General features: G+C 39.2%; 1 protein-coding gene across 4 annotated transcripts in view; it reads left to right on the top strand.

Annotated features, from left to right (window-relative positions):
- LOC137176124 (plexin-B2-like) overlaps positions 1-26996 on the top strand; it is a 206942-nt gene that overhangs the window by 169240 nt on the left and 10706 nt on the right. For all 4 annotated transcript variants that reach the window (XM_067582193.1, XM_067582196.1, XM_067582194.1 and 1 more), the window contains 18 exons: positions 3270-3418; positions 5512-5647; positions 9652-9788; positions 9882-10058; positions 11260-11371; positions 14234-14440; positions 14535-14618; positions 17125-17220; positions 17971-18107; positions 18214-18314; positions 19511-19740; positions 21171-21352; positions 21567-21633; positions 22974-23120; positions 23344-23421; positions 23783-23861; positions 24886-24986; positions 26668-26749. In XM_067582193.1, coding sequence (XP_067438294.1) covers positions 3270-3418; positions 5512-5647; positions 9652-9788; positions 9882-10058; positions 11260-11371; positions 14234-14440; positions 14535-14618; positions 17125-17220; positions 17971-18107; positions 18214-18314; positions 19511-19740; positions 21171-21352; positions 21567-21633; positions 22974-23120; positions 23344-23421; positions 23783-23861; positions 24886-24986; positions 26668-26749 — 2302 coding nt within the window. The remainder of the gene's footprint in view (positions 1-3269; positions 3419-5511; positions 5648-9651; positions 9789-9881; positions 10059-11259; positions 11372-14233; positions 14441-14534; positions 14619-17124; positions 17221-17970; positions 18108-18213; positions 18315-19510; positions 19741-21170; positions 21353-21566; positions 21634-22973; positions 23121-23343; positions 23422-23782; positions 23862-24885; positions 24987-26667; positions 26750-26996) is intronic.

Below are 26996 nucleotides of genomic sequence, written 5' to 3' on the forward strand. Positions count from 1 at the left end.
TAGTAGCAGGATTTCACTTATTTTTTCACCTTCTTTACTCGAAATGTCAACTTCTCAAATACATCTGTGCATGTTCGAGACCAAATCAGGTCCGAAATATGAGAGTGGACGTAAACAACACATGGAAAAAAACCTTAGCAACAACCTTAGCAACAACCTTAGCGACAAATGCTGCAGAACAGACGGCTGTTTTTCGGCACGCGCAACAAGCTGATGCCAGAAAACTGTCCATTGTGAGTCCAACAATGTCATAGCAGTACAATGTTCAATGTTGTCTTTTTTATGCCTCTCGGTTAGCTAACGGAGTACCAGCACAGGTTTACATAAATAAAGTCTCACTTTTATACCTGGGAGCAGTTATCAGCCATAAAAAAATGACAGTGTCAAACAACAATCAACAACACAAAGGTAAACGTTATTAAAAACTCCACAGAAAGAATGACATCACGTGTAAGAGGCTTGGAGTCAAGAAATGACATTGCAGTATTTTCCATTTGTAAGTGGCAGCGTTTGAAGCTCAGCGCTGTGATCTGTTTGTGTCACTGTCGGATTTAAAAGACGGCAGAAATGTGCTGTGATACGGGTGGAGGGGGAGCGGTCTCCAGTATATTGCATTTCACCATCTCATTTCACAGAAGACCAGACAACCTTTTGACATAAATCATAACAGTTCATCTGAAATGTATCTTCTGCAGTAAAAGAGCACAACAACAAACCGTATCCAGTGATTTTCGAAGGAGTAACCGGAGAAGAACTGTCACTCTGCTGACTGCACCCTCTGAAATGCGCCACAGTCACAGAAAACATAAAACATGACATAAAACCCAGCATACAAATAAATAATATAACCTAGAGTACAATAACCCACCACAATACACAGCAAGTAAGTAAACTTAATCTCTGTAGCAGGTTTCAAAACCACAGTACTTTACAAATACAAAGAAAAACCACATAATAATTATAAGATATTCTTATTAAAACTAAAAACAAATACAAAATAAAAATGGCAAGACAGAACATAAATAACACATTTTTAAAATAACCACCACTACATGTTGGTGGATTTGAACGTTTTTGGTGACCCCTTGGCAGTTTTTTTTAATAGAAAGATGTGTTTACCAGGCAGGGAGGGTGTAATGAAGATATACCATTGAGTTGCATTATGGGAAATGTAGGATTTCAGTGTTTTTGGATCTTGACCTGAACTAGACTTGACTAAAAGTCTGGACGTCTTGGCTTCTGCTGCATTTAATTTGAACTTTCTTTTTTTAAAACTGTGTTTCATCAGCCTCCCAAATTTATTTAAGTGCAATATTAGTACTCGTTTTAAAACTACTGTCTCGATTAACATTTTTGTGGATATTCATGATCTCCGGAGGATGAATCTTTTTGGTGGCCTCCTGACTTTTCTTCTCACATCATAAATGTCCACTTGTACAAAAGATAAATCTGTGTTTGAAAGGAGGATCGCTGTGACATAAACTAAAAACATTAATGCTCCCCAGAGGATGAATCCTTTCCTACATTTTGGGAAACCAAACACAAAATACTGTAGACTGCAGCACATTCACGCTCAAATAGAGATAAACTCTTTTAATTCTAAAGGTACTGTGGCCTTAGAGCCAAACATTACATTTTTCAAATCTAAGCTAAGCTAACCGGCGTAGCTAACCGACTAAGCTAACTGGCTAAGCTAACCAGTAGCTTCAGAAAGAGCGTGGAATTGATCCTCTCATCTGACTCTCAGCAAGAAAGCAAATAGACATATTTCTAGAAATGTTGAACTATTCCTTCTCATAAAAAGCAAATATATACAGAATGAATTTAACAGAATGAATTATTGATCTATCAGTAATTTTTACTTGTGGTTATATCAAGACAAACTACGGCAGCATGATGCTGACAAAAATGTTTGTTCAGTTTCTTGCTAAAATGAGAAATTTTGTTATAACCAGATATTTTTCATGTTAAGAAACTTTTCACATTATAAGATTTTTTTTGTGCTGTTCTGAGTTATTTTCTCATTATCACTAGATACCAAATTATTTGGTTTATACAAGAACCTTTTCTTGTAATAATAACCTATAATTAATCTTATTATATCACAAAACTTTCTCCTTATTTCACAAAATCAGCGTATCTCATTAAGATATTATAACATGATATTAGGTAGTTGTTAGATAGTTGTTCACACAAGAAAAATATCCATTCAGTAACTAAAGAGACTCTGATATTGTTGCCAACATCGGCTATAAAAACTGGAAATGACTGGTTATAACATGGAAAAGGTTCTCACTATAACAAGAAACTGAGCAGATGTTTTTTTGCTATGATGGAAGCAATATGCTGCCGTTACAAACAAAAATGCAATTTATGTTTTCTCTTTTTTTTTCTGTCCCTTTTCACTGTCTGCCACCTGGGAAATCTTGAGTTTAAATAGCTTCTGAAGCCATTTAAACTCATGAGAAATATGTCTGTGTACACACTATAAAATGATTATGCATACATTTACAGTATGTATAAACTCAGTGTGAGTAAACACACCTTTGGTTTGTGTGTCTGTTGTACACCAGGGATATAAAAAAAAAAAAGGTAAATAAAATCCCTCCGTCTCTTTCTTTCACTCCCGGGATTGTTTTAAAATCAGCTCTATTAGCTTTTTTGTATCCCAGATAGGATTCAGGAGTTTACTCTCAACAATCATTGTAACTGTTTATCTTCTTCATATCAAAGTCTACATTTAAAAAATCCATACAGCTTTTTAAAAACATATAATTTCACCCAATCAGTCCCTTTTTTTTTTTCCTCTAGTGAATTGTTCCCAAACTCATTTTTCTCCCTCATATTGTATTCACAGTTCGTCCTCTGCTGCGCTACTTCAATATGTTTCCTATTTTCTCCGGAACATCAGTCATTTGTTTCAGACCCCCGTCTCGATTTCCTTTGGGCAGCAGCTGATTAAGAGTTGTTTTTTTTTTTTTTTTTTTTTTTTTTTTTTTTTAGTTATTTCCGCATCAACATTTGAGCTTTTTGTGGAGAGCTTTTTAACTGGCAAGAAGACAAAAAGCATTAAATGCATCAAATACAAACAAATCACTTTTGTTTGTACTGTGGTCACAGCAAGCCGAAACTAAATTGAGGCAAACCGCGGGAGATGTGTGCAACCGTCTTGAAAAATACAGCTTTTATGCAGTAAAAGCATACAAACACTTCCCCTATTTGAACAGTTAACTGTAATATCAAACAAGCTGCATGTCCTCCTTCTGCAGATCATCCCTCGCTACGGCCCTCTGAACGGTCGGATCTCAGTGACCATTAAAGGCTCCAACATGGGAATTAAGAAGGAAGACATCAAGAAGATCACCGTGGCCGGAGTGGACTGCGTTCACCAAGAGGACAGATACTCCGTCTCTACGAGGTAATCTCACAGCGGCTACATTAACATGCAGACAGGACTCCGAACTGTTGTCTGTACACGTTAAGGTCTTACTCAGGTGAAGGTCTTTACACCAACCTTTAACCGTCGGCTGCCATTAATTAATTAAAAGAGATGAACTGAATATCACCTCCTCCTCTTCGACTTAACACCGGCCTCCGTCTAATCCAGGTGGAGAGAGGGTGAAGCGTAAGTAGTGCAGCTTGTCATCAGCGATTTTTGGTTTTACTCATTAAAATTTTCACACGTTTCAAAACCACAATGTCCTTTTAAAAGATGAGTCACAAGTCAAAACCAGATTACCTGAATAATTGCGTAAGATTAGAGCCTTTTCCTCACATGTAAACACAGCCGGTCAGAGATGTTGTGGATATTTTTAGCGATGGTCAGCAGTGGAGAAAGGCGCACATGAGACTTTTGATGCTGAAAATGTTTATTGAAAGCACTCGGCCAAGTGGAGAACCAAAAACAGTAAACACCAGAGTGTTTTGCTCCGATGCTGTCACTTTCCGTTCTGAGGGTCCGAGTCCTGGTCTTTATCAGCCTACAATATGAAAAATTAGTCTGATTGGTTCACTAGTTTCTAAACAAGGGGCCATTTAAGTCACGTTGCATGTAATTACAGCAGTTTTGGTTTTAGCGTCTGACTGTGTCATCCACCTCCATCTGTGTTGTTTAGGAAAGCCTCCTCCGACCTTGGTAACCATGGCAATGCTGATATACCCTCTATCAGAGAGGTTTCTGCCTTCCCCCAAAACATCACAGACAGCTGAAGTCTCAAGGAGATGATATCTGAATCTCTGATTAAGAATTACAGTGTGACCTCAAAGCCAAGCCTGACCCAATGTAACCCAATTTGTAACCTCTAAGGATGGAAAATTCCATAACAAGAGCCCCATCAAACATCTGTCAGCTAATTGAGTCGTCCGTATCAAAAAAATTGTCTAACCAGGATACGATTATTTACCTGCAGAATTTCAGTTAAGTAAAGATCCACAGCATATATCGAGATGTTTTGATTAATAAGTATCAGCTATAAACCCAGATTGTTTGCTTCTGGAATGACGGTATTTCAAAAACGCCAAAACTGTGCTCCGATGACCATGAAAGATGAAATAAAAGATGGTAGTCAGTTAAAAGCCGGGTCTCTGATAATGGCCGGAAGCGTGGTCGACACGAACAAATAAAGACCGGCCCCAAAAACAGGATGGGGGAAAAAACAAGCGTGGATAAACTCCTTGTGCCTGTTATATAATTCCAAATCTATGAGTACATCCGTATCTCTCCAGCCAACCGTCACATTGTTTAAATATGAGAATAACGGCTCTCATTTTAATTATAATGACAGCAGCATGAGCATGGGTAACCAGGGTAACCAGGTAACCACTGCCAAAACGTTCCAGGTGGAACTCAAGCTCTAGAATTATTGTTCCACATGTCGGAGTAAGTGGATTACCGTAATTACCAGTAATGCAATAACAAACATTTAACAGAGCAAACGGAAGCAGATCAGAAAACAAGGAGGCTTCGTACTAAAATATGAGCAAATATCATATTATCAAACAAGAGGAATTAGAAATAAAGGCCCGGTAACGTCTGTAGTTGAGGTCAATAAAGGCCTTTATTTTAGGAAATACGTTATATAAAAACAGAGGTCATTAATTTGAGTTAGCCTAATAATATGACAGTTAGGAGCAGTGGAGGGAAAAGGGGGGAAAAAAAGAATTTAAATACATTTTGGCTCATAAAATGTGGTCATGGCAGCCATGAGTTGAATGAATTTGAATTAAAAATGATAAAATATTCTAAAACTGTCATAAAATTATATGATTATATATAAAGATGACTCACTGAATGGCCCTGAAGGTTGTAATCTGGCTCCGTTTAGAGCATCTGGTTGTATCGACTGTCCAAAAATAACTGACTTTGAAAACAAAGCTCCAAATCTTTGATAATTTAGGACAGTGGCAATGCATATGAGCATTTTATGTTTCAAGACAAGTATATTTTCAAGCCAAAAAAAGACAAAGTAGAAGTTGATTTGAACCTGTCTCTCTCTCTCTTTCTGTCCACAGCGTGGTGTGTGAGATCGGCCCGGCGAGGCGAACGCCGCCGTCTGACCTCCCGTTTGAACCAACAAACAAGGGAGCGGTGGAAATAGAAGTAGAGGGAGGGAGAAAAGGAAAATCTCAGGTCATGTTCACCTATCGGGTAAGTTTGAACCCAAACGCTGCTCTGTAGATGCTTCCTTCCTTATATTCTCTCACTCATAAACGGACGCACTGACAGCTGAACTTTTGTCGGCCACCCTGTTTCTATTGACTTCCTGTCACTCGTGTTGAAAGCGCTGTAGGACGCGGTGTCCCGTGTTATCTCTGCAGTCATTTCACGACAAAAAGGTAAATAAGGTAGCAGCTGGCTGGAGGGAGATTTATATTATATGTCATTCCCAGTAAAGAAACATCTAGTGTTTTCTGTTTAAAAAGTACAAACGCAGGAAGATATCAAGTACTTGCTTATGTTTTACTCGAGTGGTGACGTCTCCAGTCAGTCTGATCTCGAGTGTGCAGCTGATTTGGTTTGTTTATGTGATGTAACAGAAGTGCATATTTAACAGATTCAATGTTATGCAATGATAGTCAAACGCTCGCTCGCTGTTAGGACACGGTGTGATATATGACTGTGTATATATTAACATACAAGTGTGATATTGTGTAGGTGTAAGTGTGTAACCGTATATAATCAACAGCATTTACTTGCTATACTTGTACCAGGAAATAAAGACATTTAAACGCGGTTGAAACATGTTTTCAAGTTTATATGGAGCATAAACATCTGGAAACTTTACCTGCAAATCACCAAATTAATGCTGTTACATTAAAAAATACAGCACAGGATTATAAGTACAATATGTATGTTATCTGCTTTATTAAACGCTGAATTCACCTCTCTTAACATTTAATTTCCAGGTGTCCCATTTATATAGTAGTTTGATAACATTTACTACCTCTTCTCCATGGGAATCACAGTAGCTTTGTTGCTTTGTTTTTTTGTACTTAAAGTGATTTTCACTCAACTGCAAGAAGCATTTAAAAGGTTCTAAAAAAAACTCTTTAATCTGTCGTCCTGAAACCTGCAGACACCGTGTACACACTTCATCAAAGTTTCTGAGGCAATACAGAACATTGTGTGACACAACTACTTCAAACCCCGGAGATCAAATCCCAGAAACATTAAAGGTTTCAAACAAAGCGAAAGCGCACGGCCCCTCCTGTGCAGAGCGGTGCAGAGAAATCGGGCTCCCTGAAGAAGCAGCGATGGAGGCAAATCATAAAAGTATCGCTTGCATACAAATTCGCCGCCGCATAAAAACTTCCTGCGGTTCTCCCCCACGTACCACAAATAGAGAAACATGATCATAATAAATAAGTTTCACCTGCTGTTCTGTTTTCTGTCTCTAACAAGGCTCAGATGTTGTTGTTCAACTTTCATATTTCTTCTTTTGTTTCTATTGAGCTGACAAACATCTAATTAAAGCAAACTGCTGAGACCAAAATGACTTTAGCAGCAGTGCTTCTCTGTCTGTAAACTCCATCATCTCAGCTCAGGGTTTTAAACTTTGAATTTGAAACAACCGATGAGTCTAAAGGACAAAAAAACACATCTGTTGATTATATTTCCCTGCCTCTCTTATCGTTTTAAGGTAATTTAAAGGGACACTGTTGTTGACAATAAACAAAAATCACACATTGTACATCTTAAATGTAGTTAAATTTTCCCAAATTGATGTCAGAGAGTTTGATGATATGTTCCCCATCAACAGGTGAACATTTCAGTCAGTCTAAGCTGTAGGTAGCATGCTAACGTAACAAGCTAACATGCTAAATTTTAGGCATTAAAAGCCAGTGTGTAGATATTCTAAGCATGTTAGCATGCTAACACGAGAATACTGACTCGCTAAATGTCACATGATAAATTTCAAGATATTCAGTACATACCATCTATGTTAAACTAACACTTGTGTTGAGCTCAAGTAAAACTAGCTAGGCTTTTTTAGCGCAAGTATGTAATTAACATGAAAACACATATGACACAGGACAGTACGAACAAGGAGAAGCAAAGAGAGCCAAACAGTAACCCAAAGAAAACAACAAAAGGAGGGAAGAGAGAGCAGAAGGGAGAAAAGAGAAGAGAGGGAAAAGGAAAAAGTAAAAACAGAAAGCTGCAGTGTTGTTGTGGGGGATCTCTGGTCAGGCTCCAGGGTGAAACCAGGATGAGTCAGGACATAGTTGTTTTGGTTTTTTTTTTTCCTCTCCCCCGTCTCCACTCCTATCCAACCACTTCTTTTTATAGTTTGTTTGCTTGTCTGCCCTTTCTCTCACTGCTCTCCTGTTTTAGGTCTACTGCAGGTCAGAAAACTAGCGAGGCTTAAAGTATATTTGAGCCTGACACATTACAGCTTCAGTTGGCATAACTGGTTTTTTGGGGGTTTTTTTGGCCACCTAGCTAGCTAAAACATTAGCTAAAACACATCATCAACATAAAATCACCCAATGAAGTTTATGTAGTGAACATGTTAGCATTAGCATTAGCACACAGAGCAACATTCGTCCAATAAGTCCAATATTCACAATCCTTTTAGCTTTCATGTCTTGAATATGTTCCACCATGTTCACCGGCTAGTTTGGCGTTTGCGGTGTTGAGCAGGTCGTGCACACTGGGTTTATCTGAGCTTTTTAACTGAGAACAATGAGACTGAGGCTATAAAAACACAAAACAAAGAGCTGAAAGATGCTAAAACTGACAGGTTTCTAGAGAAAGTGTTGAGGTAATGATATTGATTAGTGCAGCTAAAGAAAGTTGAGCCTAGACAGTGAAAGGTCTTCATGCTAGTAAATCTCTAGTTTTGAGTTTTCTTCATACCAGAGTCTAGACCTGCCTGTGTCTGTGTTTTTTTTGACTCACAGACCAAATATATTTCTGCTGTCTCCTGTTCTATTGTTTCCTTTGTGTATAACTTCCAACCGGGTGGAGTTGTTACGAGTTTGTCTCTCTTCGGGGATATTTATTCTTGTGTTTGCGGCTCGCTTTTCCAGAACAGCGAGAACAATTCTGAAACACCAACAAACCAAATGCTTACATAAGTAACACAATACAACCCAGCAGCTGTACACCACACACTTTAGAAAACACTTCTTCACTTCAGCATCACATTTACACCTTTCTCTCTTCGCTGCCGAACACGCACAAGCATCTTTCACACACTGCGCTCGACCGCTGTGTCTTAATACTCCGGCCAGATTGACTTAAAATTCGAAGCTGCTTTTATCCTCCCGTGTAGCTGAGAATTAATATCCCCTCTTGTTTTATTTGTCATGCTGTCAGAACAGTACAAAACCTTCCAGTACAAACAGGAAACCAACCAGCTGGTGTGTTTCACTGGTGTACCCGTCTCCTTTATCAATATTCCTCAAGCACTCTGAGCTGATAAAACTCCCCCATGGTGGCGTTCTGCAGTGACACTGTTTTTTAGTTATATAGCTCACTGTCTAAATACCACAGGGTTGAATCAGCTTTTGGTAAAATTTTGAAATATGTTTTGATGTGATTAAAGCGTTCGTACCTGCAGGACGGCGGTTAGAACATAATAAACTCCACTCGTTTAAAGTTTGTTTACTTCTCGTTTTTAGTTTTCTCTTTGTTTTTGTCTGTCTGAGCTTTTTTTGTTGTTAAAATGTGATTATTTTGATGCCAAAACAACAAAAAGATGTAATTCCATGTATTAATAATGTAAACAAGAGAAAATAAAAGTCAGTAAGTGTCACTTTGACAGAAGAGTTATATATGAGTATTACAGGCTTCTTTTCATAAAATCATCACAAAAACATGAAATCCAATATCTCAAAATGTCCCATCAACATAGTATTTATATCCCTAGAACCCCGACAATGTCCTCTATCCATTAATGTATGGATGTTTGTGCCTGATAAAAAACATCTGGACAGAAAGACAAAAAATTACAAAACATTTCTAGTCTCCTAGAGCATATGTAGTACTGAACAGCCTTGTCTGTCCTGGAGAAAATCAATGTATGACGTGCCTGGGTTGTACATGTAGTAATTGTGCCATAAGCCTATAAATAAAATAAATTGAAAATGGGCAAAAACACCACAGGGTGTCTGTATAATGTCTATTTTATTATCTTCTCTGTCCAGGACCCCAAACCAAAGAGCGTGGACCCAGCGAGAGGCCCCGCAGCCGGAGGAACCGTCATCACCATCACGGGAGAAGACCTGGACACGGCGACTAAAGGCGACGTGGCCGTCACCGTGGGGACCACCCCTTGTGAAGTGTAAGAACGATACCAAGCTCACGGTGTCACGTTTAAGTATCTGCTTTTTGTTGTCTTTGACAGTGAAACGTTAACCGTCTCTTTTTTGTTCAGCCTGTCGTTTGGCGACAAGATCACCTGTGAGACGGGAAAGAACCGCGGGCCCTCTCCTGACTCTCTGACAGTGACGGTGAAATATGGTAAAAATACCACCAAAGACATCTCAGGTGCTTTCCAGTACTGCGAAAACCCCAAGATCACAGATTATTATCCCAAGACCAGCTTCGTATGGTGAGTATGTTGTTATTTCTTTATATTTTTTTTGGCACATTAGACGGAGATACTTCTGTAAATAATCACGTTGGCATCATTTTGATCAGATATAGCGATAGATATATGCTTTGATGAAAATAAAAAGTCCCTTTGAAGCCGAGACGTTTCCATCTGTCTTCTACATTGGGAGGTTTAAACTTTTAAAGGTCTAATATGCAACTTTTCCACATTAAAATGTTTAAAAAACGACTAGACCTACTTACATTATCCCAAATGTTTCCAACAAGTTTCAAACCAAGAGGAATCTGTAATTTTAATAAAGGTTACGGTCCGTTTAATTTAGTTCCCTGTTTTTATCCAGTTTTAAGTCGCATTTTTATGATATACTTTTTAGATTTTTGTCATTTTTAACTGTATATTTTAACCATATGAAGGATTTTTGTCATGAGACGTCTGGATCTTAAGTTATCAGAGAAACAAGCTGAGCTAACGTTAGCCGCAGCTAGGCTAGCAGCCCCTCCTGGAAGTCTGGTGCTCGCTGAGCATCGTTGGAGAAACATTGATTTTTTTATTTGAAACAGATTTGAAACTTTATTCAGTGTTTTTACGGTTTTAATCCCTGTGTATGTTTGTTTTTGGAGAAGAGGAGACCTCTGTGGATAATTCGGCTCCCGGTAAAAACAAGCTGAGCTAACGTTAGCCGCAGCTAGGCTAACAGCTCCTCCAGACATCCTCTGTCTTCCGAATAAAGAGAGAGAGACACTGATTTTTAACGTGAAACTGCTTTATTCAATGTTTTTACCGGTTTTAATCACTGGGTCCGTTTGTTTTTGAGAGGTGGAGACCTCTGCGGATATTTCGGCTTCTGAAAACCTCCTGAACGATGAACACTGAAGGAATCCTAACTCGGGGAGAAGCTGCAGAGCACCGTCTGTACGGCAGTGGTGGTTATTTAACAATGAAGACAACAACTCCCATGATCCCACGCTACTCCACGACGTCATCAAACTCCGTCTTTTGTTATTGTTTTGATTGAGAGATCCGTAGCGGCAGAAAATTACACGATTAACTCGGGCCATCAGATAAAAATGGAGAAAAAATAAAAGCCTCCCCGAAATGTAGAAGTACTTTAAAGCTTAGTAAATGTGCTTATATTAATTATTATTACTCTGTGTGTGTGTGTGTGTGTGTGTGTGTGTGTGTGTGTGTGTGTGTATAGTGGTGGTCGGAGGATTGTGGTGATAGGAAGCGGGTTTGATCTGATCCAGAGAGCCACGATGAAAGTCCTGCCCTCCGCTGACGAGTTTTCACAAAACACCGCACCTGTAGAGGTACGTCGTCTGGATCTCCACACAAACTGTTGCTACTATTGTGTGTGTGTGTGTGTGTGTGTGTGTGTGTTTGTGTGTGTTTGTGTGGCGGCAGATTGATAAAGTTTCTTGGTTTCTTTGTTGTACTTCCTCTCCTCTCTCACACACAGACACACACTCTTGTTCCGCGACTTACAGAAAGTTTGTTTTTTCCTCTTCTTCTGTGGTTTATTTATCGCTCCTACAAATCTATTTCTCCTTCTCACTGCTCAGCTCAGGTTTTCTTCCCTCCTCTCTCTTTCCGTCCACCCTTTGTCACCGTTTTATCATCGGGTTAGTGACACTATTATAAAAAATATTCTTGGTAATGAGTTGCATTTATCAGGAAAAAACATTTCATTAAAGATAATATGCACTGAATTATCTACAACAGTTAAAATGTTGTGTGCAAGGCGATAAAAACATCTTAACTACATATTAAGAACAGTGTAAATGCTTTTGATTTTGTAGCAAATAAACTGATTACAGCCAAATAAATGTATTAAATTCAAAACTCTGGTAAAACTAGAAAAATCAAATCAGCCATCAGTAATGGAAAATAAAACGTATCCTCAGAAATCGTAATTATAAATTAAATTAAATTATGAACTTTGCATCAGTTAAACTCTTTTTACTGTGATGTAAATGTTGAATTTTTACTTTATAGTTAAAATATAAAACGATCATGTAACAGAAGCAAGAAACAAACTAAAAAAAGAACATTTCTGTGCTCTAAAATGAATAAATAATTGTTAAATATGGTCAAACATTCAGCATTTCCCTAATCTTGTTCTCTTTAGAGTCACTTCAGGTCGAGAGTTTCCTGTAGAGTAATACCAATCAATTCTACAATAAATGTGCCATCAGTATAATGATGTCATATGAGAGGTGGACGACACTTAAATCAAAGCACAATATCGTCCAGATGTGATTCAGTCTGCAGCTTCGACTCACGTTTGTTCTCTCTGAGTCTAAAAAACCTGAAACAAAAAGAAAGAGAGAGAGAGAAAGTGTTTCTGTTTCACCACTGAAAAGCTTTGAGCGACAGAGTCTGTTAAGATTCACCACAGGGGAGAGGAGGTGAGGCCGTTTTATCGCCGCTTCATCAAAAAGCTGCCGTCTGAGGCGGGAAGAACGAGGGAAGAGACTCAGCGGGGGAGGCAGAGAGGAAGAGAAGAGAGAGGAAGGAAAAGAAAGAGGAAGGGAGGAAATCTGAAGTTAAATCTGCACCTGAATAAAAAAAACCTTAATCACTCGACTTCAATTCTGAAATGATTCATTTTCTGCATACTGATTGAGGCATTTTATGGCCGAAAGTATGTGGACGCCTTTGTTTGTGTACTTTTCATCTCTGGCTGGTATCCATTCAAAGTTAAGGCCTCTTACGGTGAAGGCAAATCTTTTTTTTATGACTTTAAGTTTTAGATAAAACAGCAGTGTTGTAATTTTAAGAAAGCGATGCAGCTCATTTACATACAGAAGGTGCAAGGTGTCAACCAAAATACAAAGTGACTTGCTTAGAAATAAAGCGAAAAAGAAACAATACAAGATATTTTATTCTCTTAAATCTCTGACTTTTCTCTTTGAGGTTTGTTTGTACAAATGTTCCAAGTTGGTGTTAACAAACTTTCTTAATTGCACGAACTCATATCGCTCGTTCCAGCCTGATGAGTTTGATTTGATCAGTAGCAAAATCGACGCCCATAAAACGTCTGTTCCGCTCCGTTTGTGGGCGAGTTTCATTCACAAAAATGTTCCCGAAGAGTAAAAAGAAAAGGTTGACAGTGCAGAGCTTCAAGGTTATTTGTGTATCATATTTAAACTCCAAATTAACTCAGATTAAGGCTTTATAGTTCTGAGTCCAACAGGAGTTTCTCCCCTTGTGAAGAAATCTGTTCATGACTCGTACGACAGGAAAATTGTGTAAATCATCCGTACAGTACGTGCCTCTTAAGAATGAATCTGTTCGTACGAGTGCTTCTTGCATGAGGCCCGATGTTATCAATGTGCTTCCAGCTCATCCTTTCACTTAAAAGACGGGTCTTAAAACAACAGTCAGGAGCCCAAATGAACAGTGAAACATGTTTTTCTTGCTGTAATCATTCTTCCTGTTCATACTGACCATTAGAAGGTCCCTTCATAATACACTTACAATGGAAGTGATGGGGGACAAAATCCACAGTCCTCCTCCTGTGCAAAAATTTATTTAAAAGTTTATCTGAAGCTAATATGAAGCTTCAGTCGTTTAAATGAGTCAAATCAAGTAGATATCTTTCAACGTTACAGTCTTTTTAGTGCCAAAGTCCCTCTTTTTGTTACTATACTTCCACCTGCAGCTCAACAGGGAAACACTGTCCGAGGAAACACAAAGAGGGAATCTGATGCTAAAAAGACTGTAAATGTGTCAGATATCCACTTGATATGACTAACTCAGACTGATGAAGCTGAATATAAGCTTCACATCTACTTTTAAATGACAATGTGCGTATTTGAAGGATCTTTTAATATCCAGTATGAACAGGAGGAATGATTACAACCTCTTTCAGTGTTCATATGGACACCTGACTGTTGTTTTAAGAAGATTTGAAAAATTCTGTCCTTTAAGCATTTATAAAAAAAAGAAATATACACTCAGTGGCCACAATATTAGATACACCTGTACTTGTGTAGAAGCATATTTAACTACTGCAAGCAACAACTATTTTATTTGAAGTTCTAATATGACTAAAGTGGTTATAATGTAATATAATGTATTTTGTTCCTTGCAGAGTGAAAATAAACTTATATCTGGGAGCTTTTCTGAGGTTATATTTACTCTTTTTCTACTTTCTTTGTCTTTCTCAGTTCGTCCAGGAGGCTCTGAGCAAGAACGACACAGTCCTCCAGTTTTATTCCCCTATAGTAAACTGCTGCGACAGTCAGTCGCTCAGGACGGCGGTCCACCTAGACAACGTGAGGGAAGACCTGAAGAGCTTCGAATACCACCCAAACCCCACCTTCAACAAACTCGCCAAGAACGTCATCACCGAGACCAGCATCATCATCGTGACTGTGAGGACGGACGGTTAAAAATTTACACTTCATACACAGTCGCTCTTTATCTGAAGCTGTCGAGTTCACTCTCTTCTTCTTCTTCTTGCTTCAGGGTCGAGGTTTCTCCAAGGCGATGACGGCCAAGGAGGCCCAGGCGTTTGTTGGAGACGCCTCCTGTCATGTGAACATACTTCAGGTACAAACTGACAATGAAAACCATCTTTGTCTGTAATCCGTATATATTTACAGAAGTTCCAGAAGTTTATAATGCTTTTATAAGAGATTTACACTTCATCCTTCATCATCAAGCTGGAGTGCAAGACTTTTGTCTCCCCCTTCTGGCAGTGAGAGTAATTACAAAAACACAGTTCATACGTGCTTATGTCATGTGCTCCGTCGTAGCCGACTCCTGCTGTGGCTTTAAAACGGTGGATAAATTGTTTTGGGCGTCACGAAACCCCCGCGAAATGACTCGTTTCACTATCAGAATTTGATCCATTTGATCCGGTCGGATAACATTCAGAAAGGCTAGAAGAGATGCACAATTAAGTTATTTTATCCACGTTCGAGTTAGCGGAGGGCTAACTGGAAGTTAGCTGCCCAACTTGGTGCACATGTGCGGTATGTGGTGATGAAAGGCTTAATCAGCATTGTGTGAACTCGTTTGGCTTGAACGTAACGGACTTTCATTTATATGTAAAACCTGCAGGTTAAAGACACACTTAACATTTGATCTGCCACAAAGATCTCATGTGATAAAAATCAACTTCTTTTTCATCTTAAGCTTTGATTCAGTATTTTCAAATTTATATTTAAAACATTGCCTTCATCTCCTTATTTTCTTCTGAAGTAAGAACTTAAAGCACCATCATTCTGACGTCTGACTCCACTTAATTTGCAATGATTTGCACGGCTGCATCGTCATGAAAGCGCCTGTCTTGTTACAAGTCGGAGTAAAGGCAGTAATGGGCAGCGGTTGGGGTAAGGTTTGCCCTCTGGCACAAAAAGCTGTTTTATTGGGGGGGGGGGGGGGGGGGGGGGGCTTTCTCAGTGATCCTCAGAAGCAAAAATGTTGAGGATGTTTGTGCTGAAGTTGTTTTAAAACACCACAATTCCTCTAAAAAACTGAAGGTATCCTGTGCACAGCGGTGCTTCTCTCGTGGATGTCAGCTGCTGCGGAGTAAACCGCAGTAAACCAAAAAATCAGTATTCCAGCACACACCAGGATGCTAGGATTGACACTGCTTGTTGACAGATTACATTAAAAATCAAAAAGGAGCGAACCACACCTTTCACATGTTGCTTCATCAGATTCACGCTGCATCTGATTGCACATCAAGTGTGTCTTTAAATAATCAGGTGCTGAGAATCCACCAGCTTCACTTTCTCCTAATACAAATGCACTTCAAAATGTCAACTGTAATTCCTATTCCTCTCACAGCTCCTCTCTGTAGATTATTTTGTAGATGAGGAGTCACTACGGCGGCGAGCACTCCTGGTGTTGAAGGAGGTTTACGTTGAGCATTTATCAACTCTCAGCAGATTCATATCATGGTGATTTGATCTTAAAGGGGGAACTCCGGGGGAACTGGTTTTACATATCAAAGTGTGTTTCCAAGGTGTAAAAATATGTATAAATTCTTTTGTGTCTCCAGAAGAAATCTGAGAATTTGCATTAAGTGATGTCACTTGAGTCACCTCTGTAGCCCGCTCCTCATCTCTGCTGGAGGCTAACAGCTCCAGGATACGTTAGCAGCTACTAGCATAACACACCCGAATCTCAGTCGAGTCGAGTTGAATTGTGGGTAATGTAGGAAGAAGAATGTGTGGAATAAAGAAAGACGATATCTCTGGTTCTGCTGCATCGATTGTGTTCCTTTTTCTTTCCATCGTGAGTCCAACAATGTTATAGAAATGCTAAATTTCTAAACATTTTCTCATCATTCTACAAATCTCTGTTGTCCAAATTAATTATTCTGAGCAGGACTAACAAAATGAGCCACTAAAGTTCTTGTTTGAAGACAGAAAAATAGGGAATTGCTAATTTAATAGATTATATGTGACTTTGCACATGTTTACCACACTGTAATACTGTGTATATTATTGGAAAATACACACATATTCCTATAAAAATGATAATTACATCTATATTGCTGTATAAATCTATATAAAATCAGACCCAAGATCTGCACAGTGCACTGTCAGCCCCTAACGTTTCGGTCTAACAAGGTATCACAAAGCTGACCAAACAATATATAGACAATATACAGTCATTGGATTGTAATCTGCATGACTGAGAGTCAATAAACTCTCAGACTGAACCGATCACAACAGAGCGGATGATACTTTCTGATGCTTCCATTAGGGAACAAGACACGCCAGTGAATAAAGGAGAAAATTGCTCTAAACTATAATATAATTCTCAGCCTGATTACTTTATACAAATATCCAGCAGCTGGTCACCAAGCTTCAACGTCAGTAAAGAGCTTTTTCTTGTCTGCCATGTGTTTGAATCAAAGTGAATAGTTTTATACCCCAGCTGGGTTCGTTAGTAGTGACAGTTATTTTGTCACCGCTACAAAAAAATTGAGTTCAGAAAGCTCATCAGTCATATATTATCGCTAATGAAGTTCTACTGAACAACATGTCTTCAGTTCAGCCGGTTGACGTTTCCCCTCCATCTGTCTGTCGACTCTGTACAGGATGATAAGTTGATCCTGGAGGCTCCTTCGTCACAGCCCAGTGCTCGGTCCAAACGCCAACGCAGAGACACGACCAAGGACCTGCTGGAGCTAGTGGTAAACACACACACACACACACACACACACACACACACACAGAGTGATAAATGCAACCGAATTATAATGTTTTATTCACTAAACTTCCAGGTGGTCACATAAGGTTCGACCTTCAAGCCACTTTTAGATGATTAATACCAAACAGGATTATTACAATAGGCATCATTTTTCACCCTTTACTTGAGAAATATAATAAATACCAGCCAACATTTAGGCTTCAAAGTACAGGAGCCAATTTATCAAACCACCTGTTCAACGAGCGTAAAGTGTCTCATCCACTGGTTAAGATACCACGACGCACATATCCCACACAGAAGCACCCGTTTGATTTGTATCACTATGAAATTACCAATCGGGAGCACAGCGGGAGACTCCCCAGTGTTGGCAGGTTTGACAATATGTTGGTACAATTTTAAATTACTCGCTTATTTGATAGTTTTTATCAGCTTATAAATGAATCTCTTCAACCTGCATAGACTCTTTCATAAGTCCGTCATTATAAACTCTTGCACACTTTAAACCTGCTCAGTTTATATTGAATTTTACTGCTTTAGTTTCCAACTATAACCAAATATGTCAGGCTGAACGGCTTTCAAATGCCAGAAATCTCAATTTGACTTGTTTTCAGATGTTTTTGTTTATTTTTTTATTGCTTTTCAATCATAAATCCAATTCCAGTAGCATCAGTTTATATTTGAACCTTCTGAAACTTGAATAAACTGTTGCATTGTGTATTATTTTCCTCTCCAGGTGAAGTTTGGTCATGGAGAGTGGACGGTTGGATCAGTCTACTACGCCAGGAAAGAAGACCTTCCTCTGGCTATAATCATTCCTGCAGTCATCGTACCGATGCTGCTCTTCATCGCCGTGTCCGTCTACTGCTACAGGTCCGACAGATTATCAACCCGTCAAAGAAATTATGAAGACACACATGTTGATATATGTTGAAATATCCTTCTGGGTGTCTTTATTGGTGTGTGTGTGTGCCGACAGGAGGAAGAGTCAGCAGGCGGAACGAGAGTACGAGAAGGTGAAACATCAGCTGGAGAATCTGGAGGAAAGCGTGCGAGATCGCTGCAAGAAAGAGTTCACTGGTACAAACACAAAAACACTCTCAAATACCCCCCTGAAAGCTGCAGAGACGTTAAAAAGATGAAGCAGTCATGTGGTATTTTTAGATTTTACTGGAGATGAAAAACAAAACCATAAAAGATCGCAGCTTTATTCTTCAAAAGTAACACTTAATGATCTTGTTACAGCATCCAAACAAGACTCGCAGCTCTCCATGCACATTCTCTCTGAGCTCGCAGTCGATGTTGATGAAACTCAGCTGTGAACTGTGAGTTTAGCAAATAAGAGCAAAAAAACAACAACAAATATAACAGAATCTGTCTCGTATGTTTTAAAGGCGTCAAATAGGATCCGTCAGTGTGTTTTCAAGGGTTCTGAAATGTGATATAACATCAAAAACAAAGAGTTCTGTGAAGATTTAACAATTAAATTCAATGATAACTGAAGCAGGTTCATTACCAATAAAAAATCCAAATGTTGGTACCTTTAGTTTGGGAAATATAAACATGAATATTAGCATGTTTTAAACTTAAAATATGCCAAACTGCTCAATTTATTAGTGTTAAAATCCAAGAGATTGAATTGCATGCTCTGTAAAACATGTCTCTCTACTGTCACTGTCTTATAAAGCCATAAATGCCCCCCAAAAAAAAACACATTTAAAAAGAACATTTTTTGTACAATTTCCACATGAACATACAGGAAGCTCTCCAGTGGTCGAGCCGAGTGGCAGACGCAGCACAAACGTGTGTGTGTGTGTGTGTGTGTGTCTGCGGAGCTGAATTGTGTGTCACACACGTTGCATTCACAGATTAAAGGATGTCGCCACTTTGACAGTTTTATCTCCGTATTGTGAACTCCTGCCAGCGCGACTCAGCTGAACGGGCAGCGCTTTGACTCAGACATCAGAAACTTTGCTTCAGGTCTTCTTGGCGCAGCTCGGCGGACCGTTTTCAGCTGCGTTCGACAGCTCAGTTACTGAGCTCGGGGATCAGGCTCGGCTCTTCATGTGTCTCTCGGATGTTTCGACAGAGACTTTCCAGAGTGGGAATATTCAATCAAAGTGGTTAAATCCTCCTGTATCTAAAGGGATTTAAATGTATGCAAAGTGTAGCTATTCCAGGTTGAAGAAAACACAGAAATCCATGTAAATGAAGTAAAACACACAGTATACAACATGCAAACTGAATAAATATGACTGTTTCTCTCTGTCTGTCAGATCTGATGATTGAAATGGAGGACCACACCAGCGACCTGAGCGAAGCCCGCATCCCGTTCCTGGACTATAAAACCTACACCGACCGTAACTTCTTCCTGCCCTCCAAGGACGGCGCCAACAACGCCATGATCACAGGAAAAATCCAAATCCCAGAAGCTCGCAGGGCCATCGTGGCTCAGGCGCTCAACCAGTTCTCCAACCTGCTGAACAGTAAAACCTTTCTCATCAATGTGAGTTTGGAGCTTTTGGAGGATTTTTTTGACTCTTCTTTTTCCTCCAGACTCTCTCTTCCCCATCTCTCTCTCTCTCCTACTTTTTGTCTCTGTCTTTCTCTTCATGTTTATTAGAGGCGATGAAACTTGCTGCTGATATTCATGGTCGTCATACAACAAATATCAAAACGTAACAGGCAGATTTTTATTTTTTTAAGGACTGAGCCCAAAAGGCTCGGGGCGAGGACCCTATTGTTTTTCGTGTGTTTGTTTGTTTCTTTCTTTCTTTCTTATTACGCCACTTAAACCCTTAATTTGACCCCCTAAACATGCTCAATAACTCACCAAATTTGGCATGCACATCAGGTCTAGTGAAAAATTTGATAAAATGTAAAAATTAAACCCCTAAACTGCCAAAATGTGCTCTCTAGCGCCACCTATGTAACTAAAATGGACGCCACGGCCCGTAGGAATGTCGTAGAGAGATCAAACTAAAACCGACTTATTTGTCTCATCAAGACCTACAAATCATTGTAGTCATCACTGACACCCCTGACCTAAATCCAACAGGAAGTCCACAATTAGCCTTTCAAAATAAGACTTTGCCCCAATTTTGGCCCCCGAACAAACGCTATCCCCTACCAGGGTGTTAATGGTATTGGCTTCAAACTTAAATAGATGACTTATGACACTATGCTGAAAAAAAGTTGTTAAAAACTTTGTAATAACTCGAACGGTTTGGATTTTATAAGCCCTGAAAGTTGCAGTGCCACATCACAGCTTACAATGTAAAGCAATGGGGAGGCATGAACTTTGTGTCAAACAGAGGCTTCTGACGTCTAAACTATAAGTCTGACCACTTTCAAACCTGTATCAATGGATTCGCCACGAAATTTCCTACTAAAATATGATTTTTAATGTAAGATTTGGCCACAGTCATGGGATTTATGAGGATATTTCACAAGAAGCATAATCTAAAATCCTCCTCTCCAACTGCTCCTGGTGATGTCACTCCCTCAGTGCTGTGAAACATTCCTCAATACACACTCATTATAAAATCACAGGAGGAGCAAGAAAAGACTTTAAAACTCACACTCTAGTATCTCAAAAACAATAAAAGATAGAAAAAACATGTACATTCAAGATTTGTCGGTCAAAGTCTCGTGACTCATTTAAAGTTCAAATGAAGTCTGTATCTAAAACTATGTGGAAGCAGTAAATGTTCAAAAAGATGTGGGTTCGCTCACACTCTCCATTCAAATATATGAGTATTTTTCTGTGTCCAGCTGCAGTTACTTATTGTCTCTACACACCTGACAGTACACATGTCAATCAAACTTTCAAAATAAAAGCACACCACACTGATCCCGATGGGCCAGAGTGCGATGTCCCAACCAACGCTGCTTGCAGCTTTAATTTTTTTTTTTTTTTACATTTTCTGCATCTAGTTCATCCACACGTTGGAGAGTCGTCCGGACTTCAACGCCAGGGCTCGGGGTTATTTCGCCTCCCTGCTGACGGTGGCGCTGCACGGCAAACTGGAGTATTACACCGACATCACGAGGACGCTGCTGCTGGAGATGATGGACGAACACGTGCAGAACAAAAACCCCAAACTCATGCTAAGGAGGTGAGAAAAACCGCCCTAGAATGTGAACACAGAATCATGTTTTTAATACATATGATGACACATTTTATGTACATTGCATGTATTCAGGCTGTAATTACTCCATGATTACAAGTAAACAAACTTTAAATATCAGTTTATAATGGGCTCTACAGGCTTCTGTGCTTCAGCTCAAGACAGTCATGTTGTTTATCTTGTGTCTGGTGTGTGTATCTAGGTCGGAGACGGTGGTGGAGAGGATGCTCTGTAATTGGATGTCCATCTGTCTCTATCAGTTCCTCAGGGTAACACAGATTCTTTCAGTTATTATTCTGTTGTTTTTCCTCATCCCCCCCCCGTCCTTCGATTTTGTTTTTATTTCCTTTTCTCTTCGATCTATTTCTCTCGCCTAGCTTTTACTCTTCTCTCTCTTTCTTCTCCTGCGCTGGTCCTCATCTATCCTTCGGTTATAATTGACACCAAAAAAAAACAACTTTGCTCTGCATCTCGCTTGTTGAAACCTCGGTGTACCTGGTGTTTCTGTGTTGAGTTTTGGGCTTTTTGGACAGTTGATACTGACAGCAGCAGCTAATATGTTTGCTGAGTCATTCTCATGTCTAGAGCACCTTTCAAACACAGAGGCAGTTCTTCACATCGAAGTGGGAAATAAAGACAATTAACAAAGAATTAAATGGAAATATGACACACAAAATACAACAAAAAGACACCAAAAAGTGATAGACAAGGAACGCAGCTATCAAATATTGATTTAGGGTTTTGAAATGTTGTTGAGTCTGTTCTTAAGTCTCCACTGGAACCAGAACTAGTGGCAGAAAAATCAACTTTACGGAGCTTTATAGCAAGTTTCAGCTCATTGTTTAGCTGCAACTTTACTGCTTTGGTTCACTCTCAGGTGAGCGATATGGCCCTAAATAACATCACAATATTTCTGCGATAATGATATTCTTGACGATAAGACAAAATACTCCTCGCAGGATTTTTGGCTCTCCTCATACTCAACCGAGTGGTTCTGCTTGAGATGGTGAAATAAGTTTGTTTTATTGCCTTGTTTTGTTGTTACAGTCTTCTTGCACTCCTTACATATTAGCGTGGTTTGTTGTACATCTGATCTTTTGTCACCAAACCACTTCTAAACTACTGAAGTCGCTTCCTATTTTGGAACTAACTCTTCCACCGTGGAGCCGACCAGCCATGCTTGTCGTTGACGTGTGTAACATGACGTCATTATGTCAACAAGTGGCACAGTTAGCTGTAGACTAGCTGGTGAACATAGTGGAGCATTTAGCAGCTAAAGAGCCAGATATTTCCCTCAGGAGTCGGTGGAGACCAAAAACAGAGTTAAAAGAGAGTGAATATTGGACTCACATTCACCAGGTGGACAGAAACACGACTCCAAATGAATGATAATGTTGCTCCATAACTGCTGGATGTGGAAATAAACAACTGTTTGCTAACAAGTTCAACATATGAACTTTAAAGGTGATGATATATGTGACTAGTGGCCAAAAAAATCAGTTGTTGCAGGTTTAACATTTACCGGTGCAGCGTCAAAATCAATATTAATAAAAGGCTCATTTCAAATCAGCACATGCATAACCTCCATGTTTTTATGTCCTTGTTGTAGGACACAGCAGGAGAACCTTTATACAAACTGTTCAAAGCTTTGAAGCATCAGGTGGAGAAGGGCCCGGTGGACGCCAAGATGAAGAAAGCCAAATACACACTGAACGACACGGGACTGCTGGGAGACGACGTCGAGTACTCTGTACTGGTTAGTAAATACACACAACTTCAGCGTAGAGGTTAAACAAGGTGCATTTATAAAGACTTCAGAGGATTTATTTGGGTTATTTTTGTTAGTTTTTTTGTTCTTTTTCAGTATTTAAAAATCATTTGATGCCAAAAACATTGCCTGTCTGTCATGTTTCCCCCGCCGTCACATCTGTGCTGTCAAGATTAGTGTGTGACTGACGAGTGTGTGTTTGTCCCGTCAGACTCTGCAGGTGTTGGTGCACGGGGAAGGACCCGACGTGACTCCAGTCAAAGTGTTGAACTGTGACACCATCTCTCAGGTGAGTCTGTTTGTGTTCTTACTCATCAGGAGCCAAATATTTCAGAACATTTTCTCATTTTGGGTCTCAGGTAACCTTAATACATGTTGTTATCTATATATGAAGAGATCGCTGCACCAATTAAGTCCATTTAAGTCTTTTTAGTATCGTTCGGAAGCACCGGTCAGTTTCATCAGATAGTGATTTAGTTTATAAAGTTGATCAAATTATAATTCTGCCATGAGACTGGCTTTAAATCAGACAGCTGGAGGTCAGAACAAGTAAATAATCAGCTGTTACTGGATACACTGGTAGTGTTGTAAAGTGTAATTTAGGTTTCGGGTTTGCAAATGTAAAATTAATAACATTTTCGTCTCTCCAGGTAAAAGAGAAGATCATCGATCAAGTCTACAGGAATCTGCCGTACTCGCAAAGGCCGAAGGTGGAGAGTGTCGCTCTGGGTAAGAAACACACACACACACACACACACACACACACACACAAACACACACACACAAACACATCATTAAACATACACATATATTTCAAAAACTCGAACAGAGTTTATCATGTCAGACAGGAAAAAGTTTGCACCCTCTTCTTGTGTGAATGTGATTTAGAGTTTGTCGCCCCGTAGAGGTCAGTGGAGGAACTACGGAGGTTCAGTGAGAAGGTCGTCTGGTTGAGTCAAATGTCTCGTACTTCTACTTAGTTATTCTTTAAATAGATATTACAGATGACAGGATGTAAAGACGTCTACACACTGTGTGATTCTGAACTGTTGGAGACGAAAGTTGACAATCGTGGTGAAATCTTTGGCGCCTCATCGTATTAATAAGCATGTTGTCATAGAAATCTTGAGCTCATCAGTTCAGAAACTCCAGGAGATATGGATGTTCAAAGTGCTGGTGTAGAACCAGTGAAACGCCACAGCAACATCACTATAAGATTGTTTACTTTAGCGCTGTCAACCAGGAAGAAGACAGCTGCTTGTCTAAGGAGCATTTCACACATGATATATATATATGAAAAAAGGAGCATTTTTATATATGACACATATATAAAAATTCCTTCACACATATCTGTTTTTTAGAAGGTCTAGTTGTTAATGGGCGGGATGTGGTTGCCTTGGTTTCAGAGCCAGTTCACAATCCAAATGATGCACTTTTATATAACAGTATGAAACAACTGAGTGGTCAAAACCTAAAGGAAAGTTTAATATAAGGATGAAAACCAGTTTAGCTCACAGTTAAAACTTAATGTCCTCGTCTCCTGATAGTCACCTCACAGAGTTACTGTATTTATGTACAGTTTTATGTTTATATTACAGTGATTTAACTTATTTACTGTTACTTAAAATATCTTACATGTGTTGTTCTGAACAGTAGATGTCTTGGATGTTTTGTTTTTCAATAAAAAAGAAGAAGAGTAGGGTATAGTCGTCTTTCTTTCATGATAAACTTAATTTGTCTCGTTCATCTGCAGAGTGGCGTCCGGGCTCCACCGGTCAGATCCTGTCCGACCTCGACCTGACCTCCCAGAAAGAAGGACGCTGGAAGAGACTCAACACTTTGGCTCATTACAATGTAAGTTCAGTCTGTTGTGTGTGTGTGTGTGTGTGTGTGTGTGTGAGTGTGTGTGTTTTTTTAATGATGATATTCCAAAAGTTCCAACATGTTGCAATAATTCAGTCTTTTCCTGAGAATTTTATCTTCACTGTGTTTGAAAAGTCTCTAAACTAAGTAGATTATTTTAGGTTTATTTATTTATTTACTGAGTGTTGGGTAGAGACGTTTCTCTGTTCAGATTTCTGATATTAAAACCAAAATAACGACACATTCATCAGATGCAAGAGATGCCTTTTTTCATAAAAGACCGATATCCACTCCATATGTAATCTGTGGTTTGATACAACTGTATAATAACGTATACAATATACAAATATAACATATTAAAAATATGCAACATCAGTATAAGTCGTACTTAAGATTTCTAATAAGTTTAGTTTTTACACGACTATGCTGTGTAGTAATAAAAGTGTTGGAATAAACAGCTTCTTTGCACTTCTGTGGTCATGTAACCTTAATAAAAACAGTATCATCCCTATTTTTTAATGTTATACGCTGGTTAACTTTGTGACTGTATAACTGTCCAACACGAGTATCCATAAAGTTTTATTCAAAGAAAACGAGTCAGTGATCAGTCAGTAAGAAAAGATTAGAAGCTGAATTTGTATAATGCATGTTTTTTGTTTTTTTCATTAAAGAGGATGTGTTCTGCACATTTCCAGCTCTATATTTATATTCTGGGGCTCTACTAGAATATATTTGCATGATTTACAGATAAATAAAACTCCTTATTTATCTTATACTGGTCCTTTATGCAGCCCCTCAGTTCAGCCTCTGTCTGAAACAGGCCGTTTTAGCTCCTGTCTCTTTAAGGCCCCGCCTCCTGATGAGCCCACTCTGCTCTGATTGGTCAGCTTCTCCGGCCCTGGAGGCTACGTAAACAAACAATAACTTTACTCCTTTTCCTTTTTCTTTACTCAAAATATAAACTTCTCAAATACATCAAACCTGAATCAAGTCAAGAAATATGAGAGTGAACAACATATGGAACAACCGTAGACTACGTAACAAACGGCCGTTAGTGGGCATGTGTGAACAATCTGATGTCATCACGAGGAGGAAGTAGAGGTAACCTTGCAAACGTTCAGAGCAGGTTGAAGCCCTGAGTTTTGACTTGCAGGGAGCATCTTTACATACGTTCATGTTAAGTTTTGGAGCTTTGACCATGTTTAACATCCGACTTTATAACAGTATATAAATGAGCATGACATGTCCCCTTTAAGTGCGTAAGGGTCATCTGATATGATCCAATACTGTCTGTATAGAAGACTATATATCACTTTATTTAACACGTTTCAGCCTTTGTCAGCAGTCACTGGAGAGCAGTGGGAGACGGAGGTTTACGGTCCTGCTTCACAGTTTGGATGTTTTTAATCATCCTCGTCTCTGTGTGTGGAGCTCAGACCTTTTCTGCGGCGCTGAAACAACCCGAACCCAAAATGTCGAGCCACATGAGACTCGTCCTCACCACGCCGCATGAAAAACCAACAGACACTAAAACAGTCCTTCAGTCGCCCCTCTGACATTTAAAGAAAAAGATTTATCGAGAAACCTGCTCGGACACAAAGTCCTCCTCGATGTCTGTGGGAATCAAACGCTGTCTCTAAGTCACTGATGTCAACGATTTCTTGTCTTCCAGGTTCGGGATAATGCCACGTTGGTTCTGTCCAGAGTTTTACACACACAGTCGTTCCACCAGCACCAAGACAGCTATGAAGAGAGTATGTATACACACACACACACACACACACACACACACACACACACACACACACACACACACGTATACTCAGGTTCTGTATTAAAATATAGTTTTAATGTTCTTATACTCCAGTTTTTTCCATTTTAAGAGGTCAAATCCTTTTCCTGCACTACATTCATCTAATTATTGTAGTTACTGATTATTTGCAGCTTCTGACTTTACATTGAACACAAGTTGAGCTCATAAAATATTAATATTGTCAGGTA

Source organism: Thunnus thynnus, chromosome 23, assembly GCF_963924715.1.
Source record: "Thunnus thynnus chromosome 23, fThuThy2.1, whole genome shotgun sequence".
NCBI lineage: Eukaryota > Metazoa > Chordata > Actinopteri > Scombriformes > Scombridae > Thunnus > Thunnus thynnus.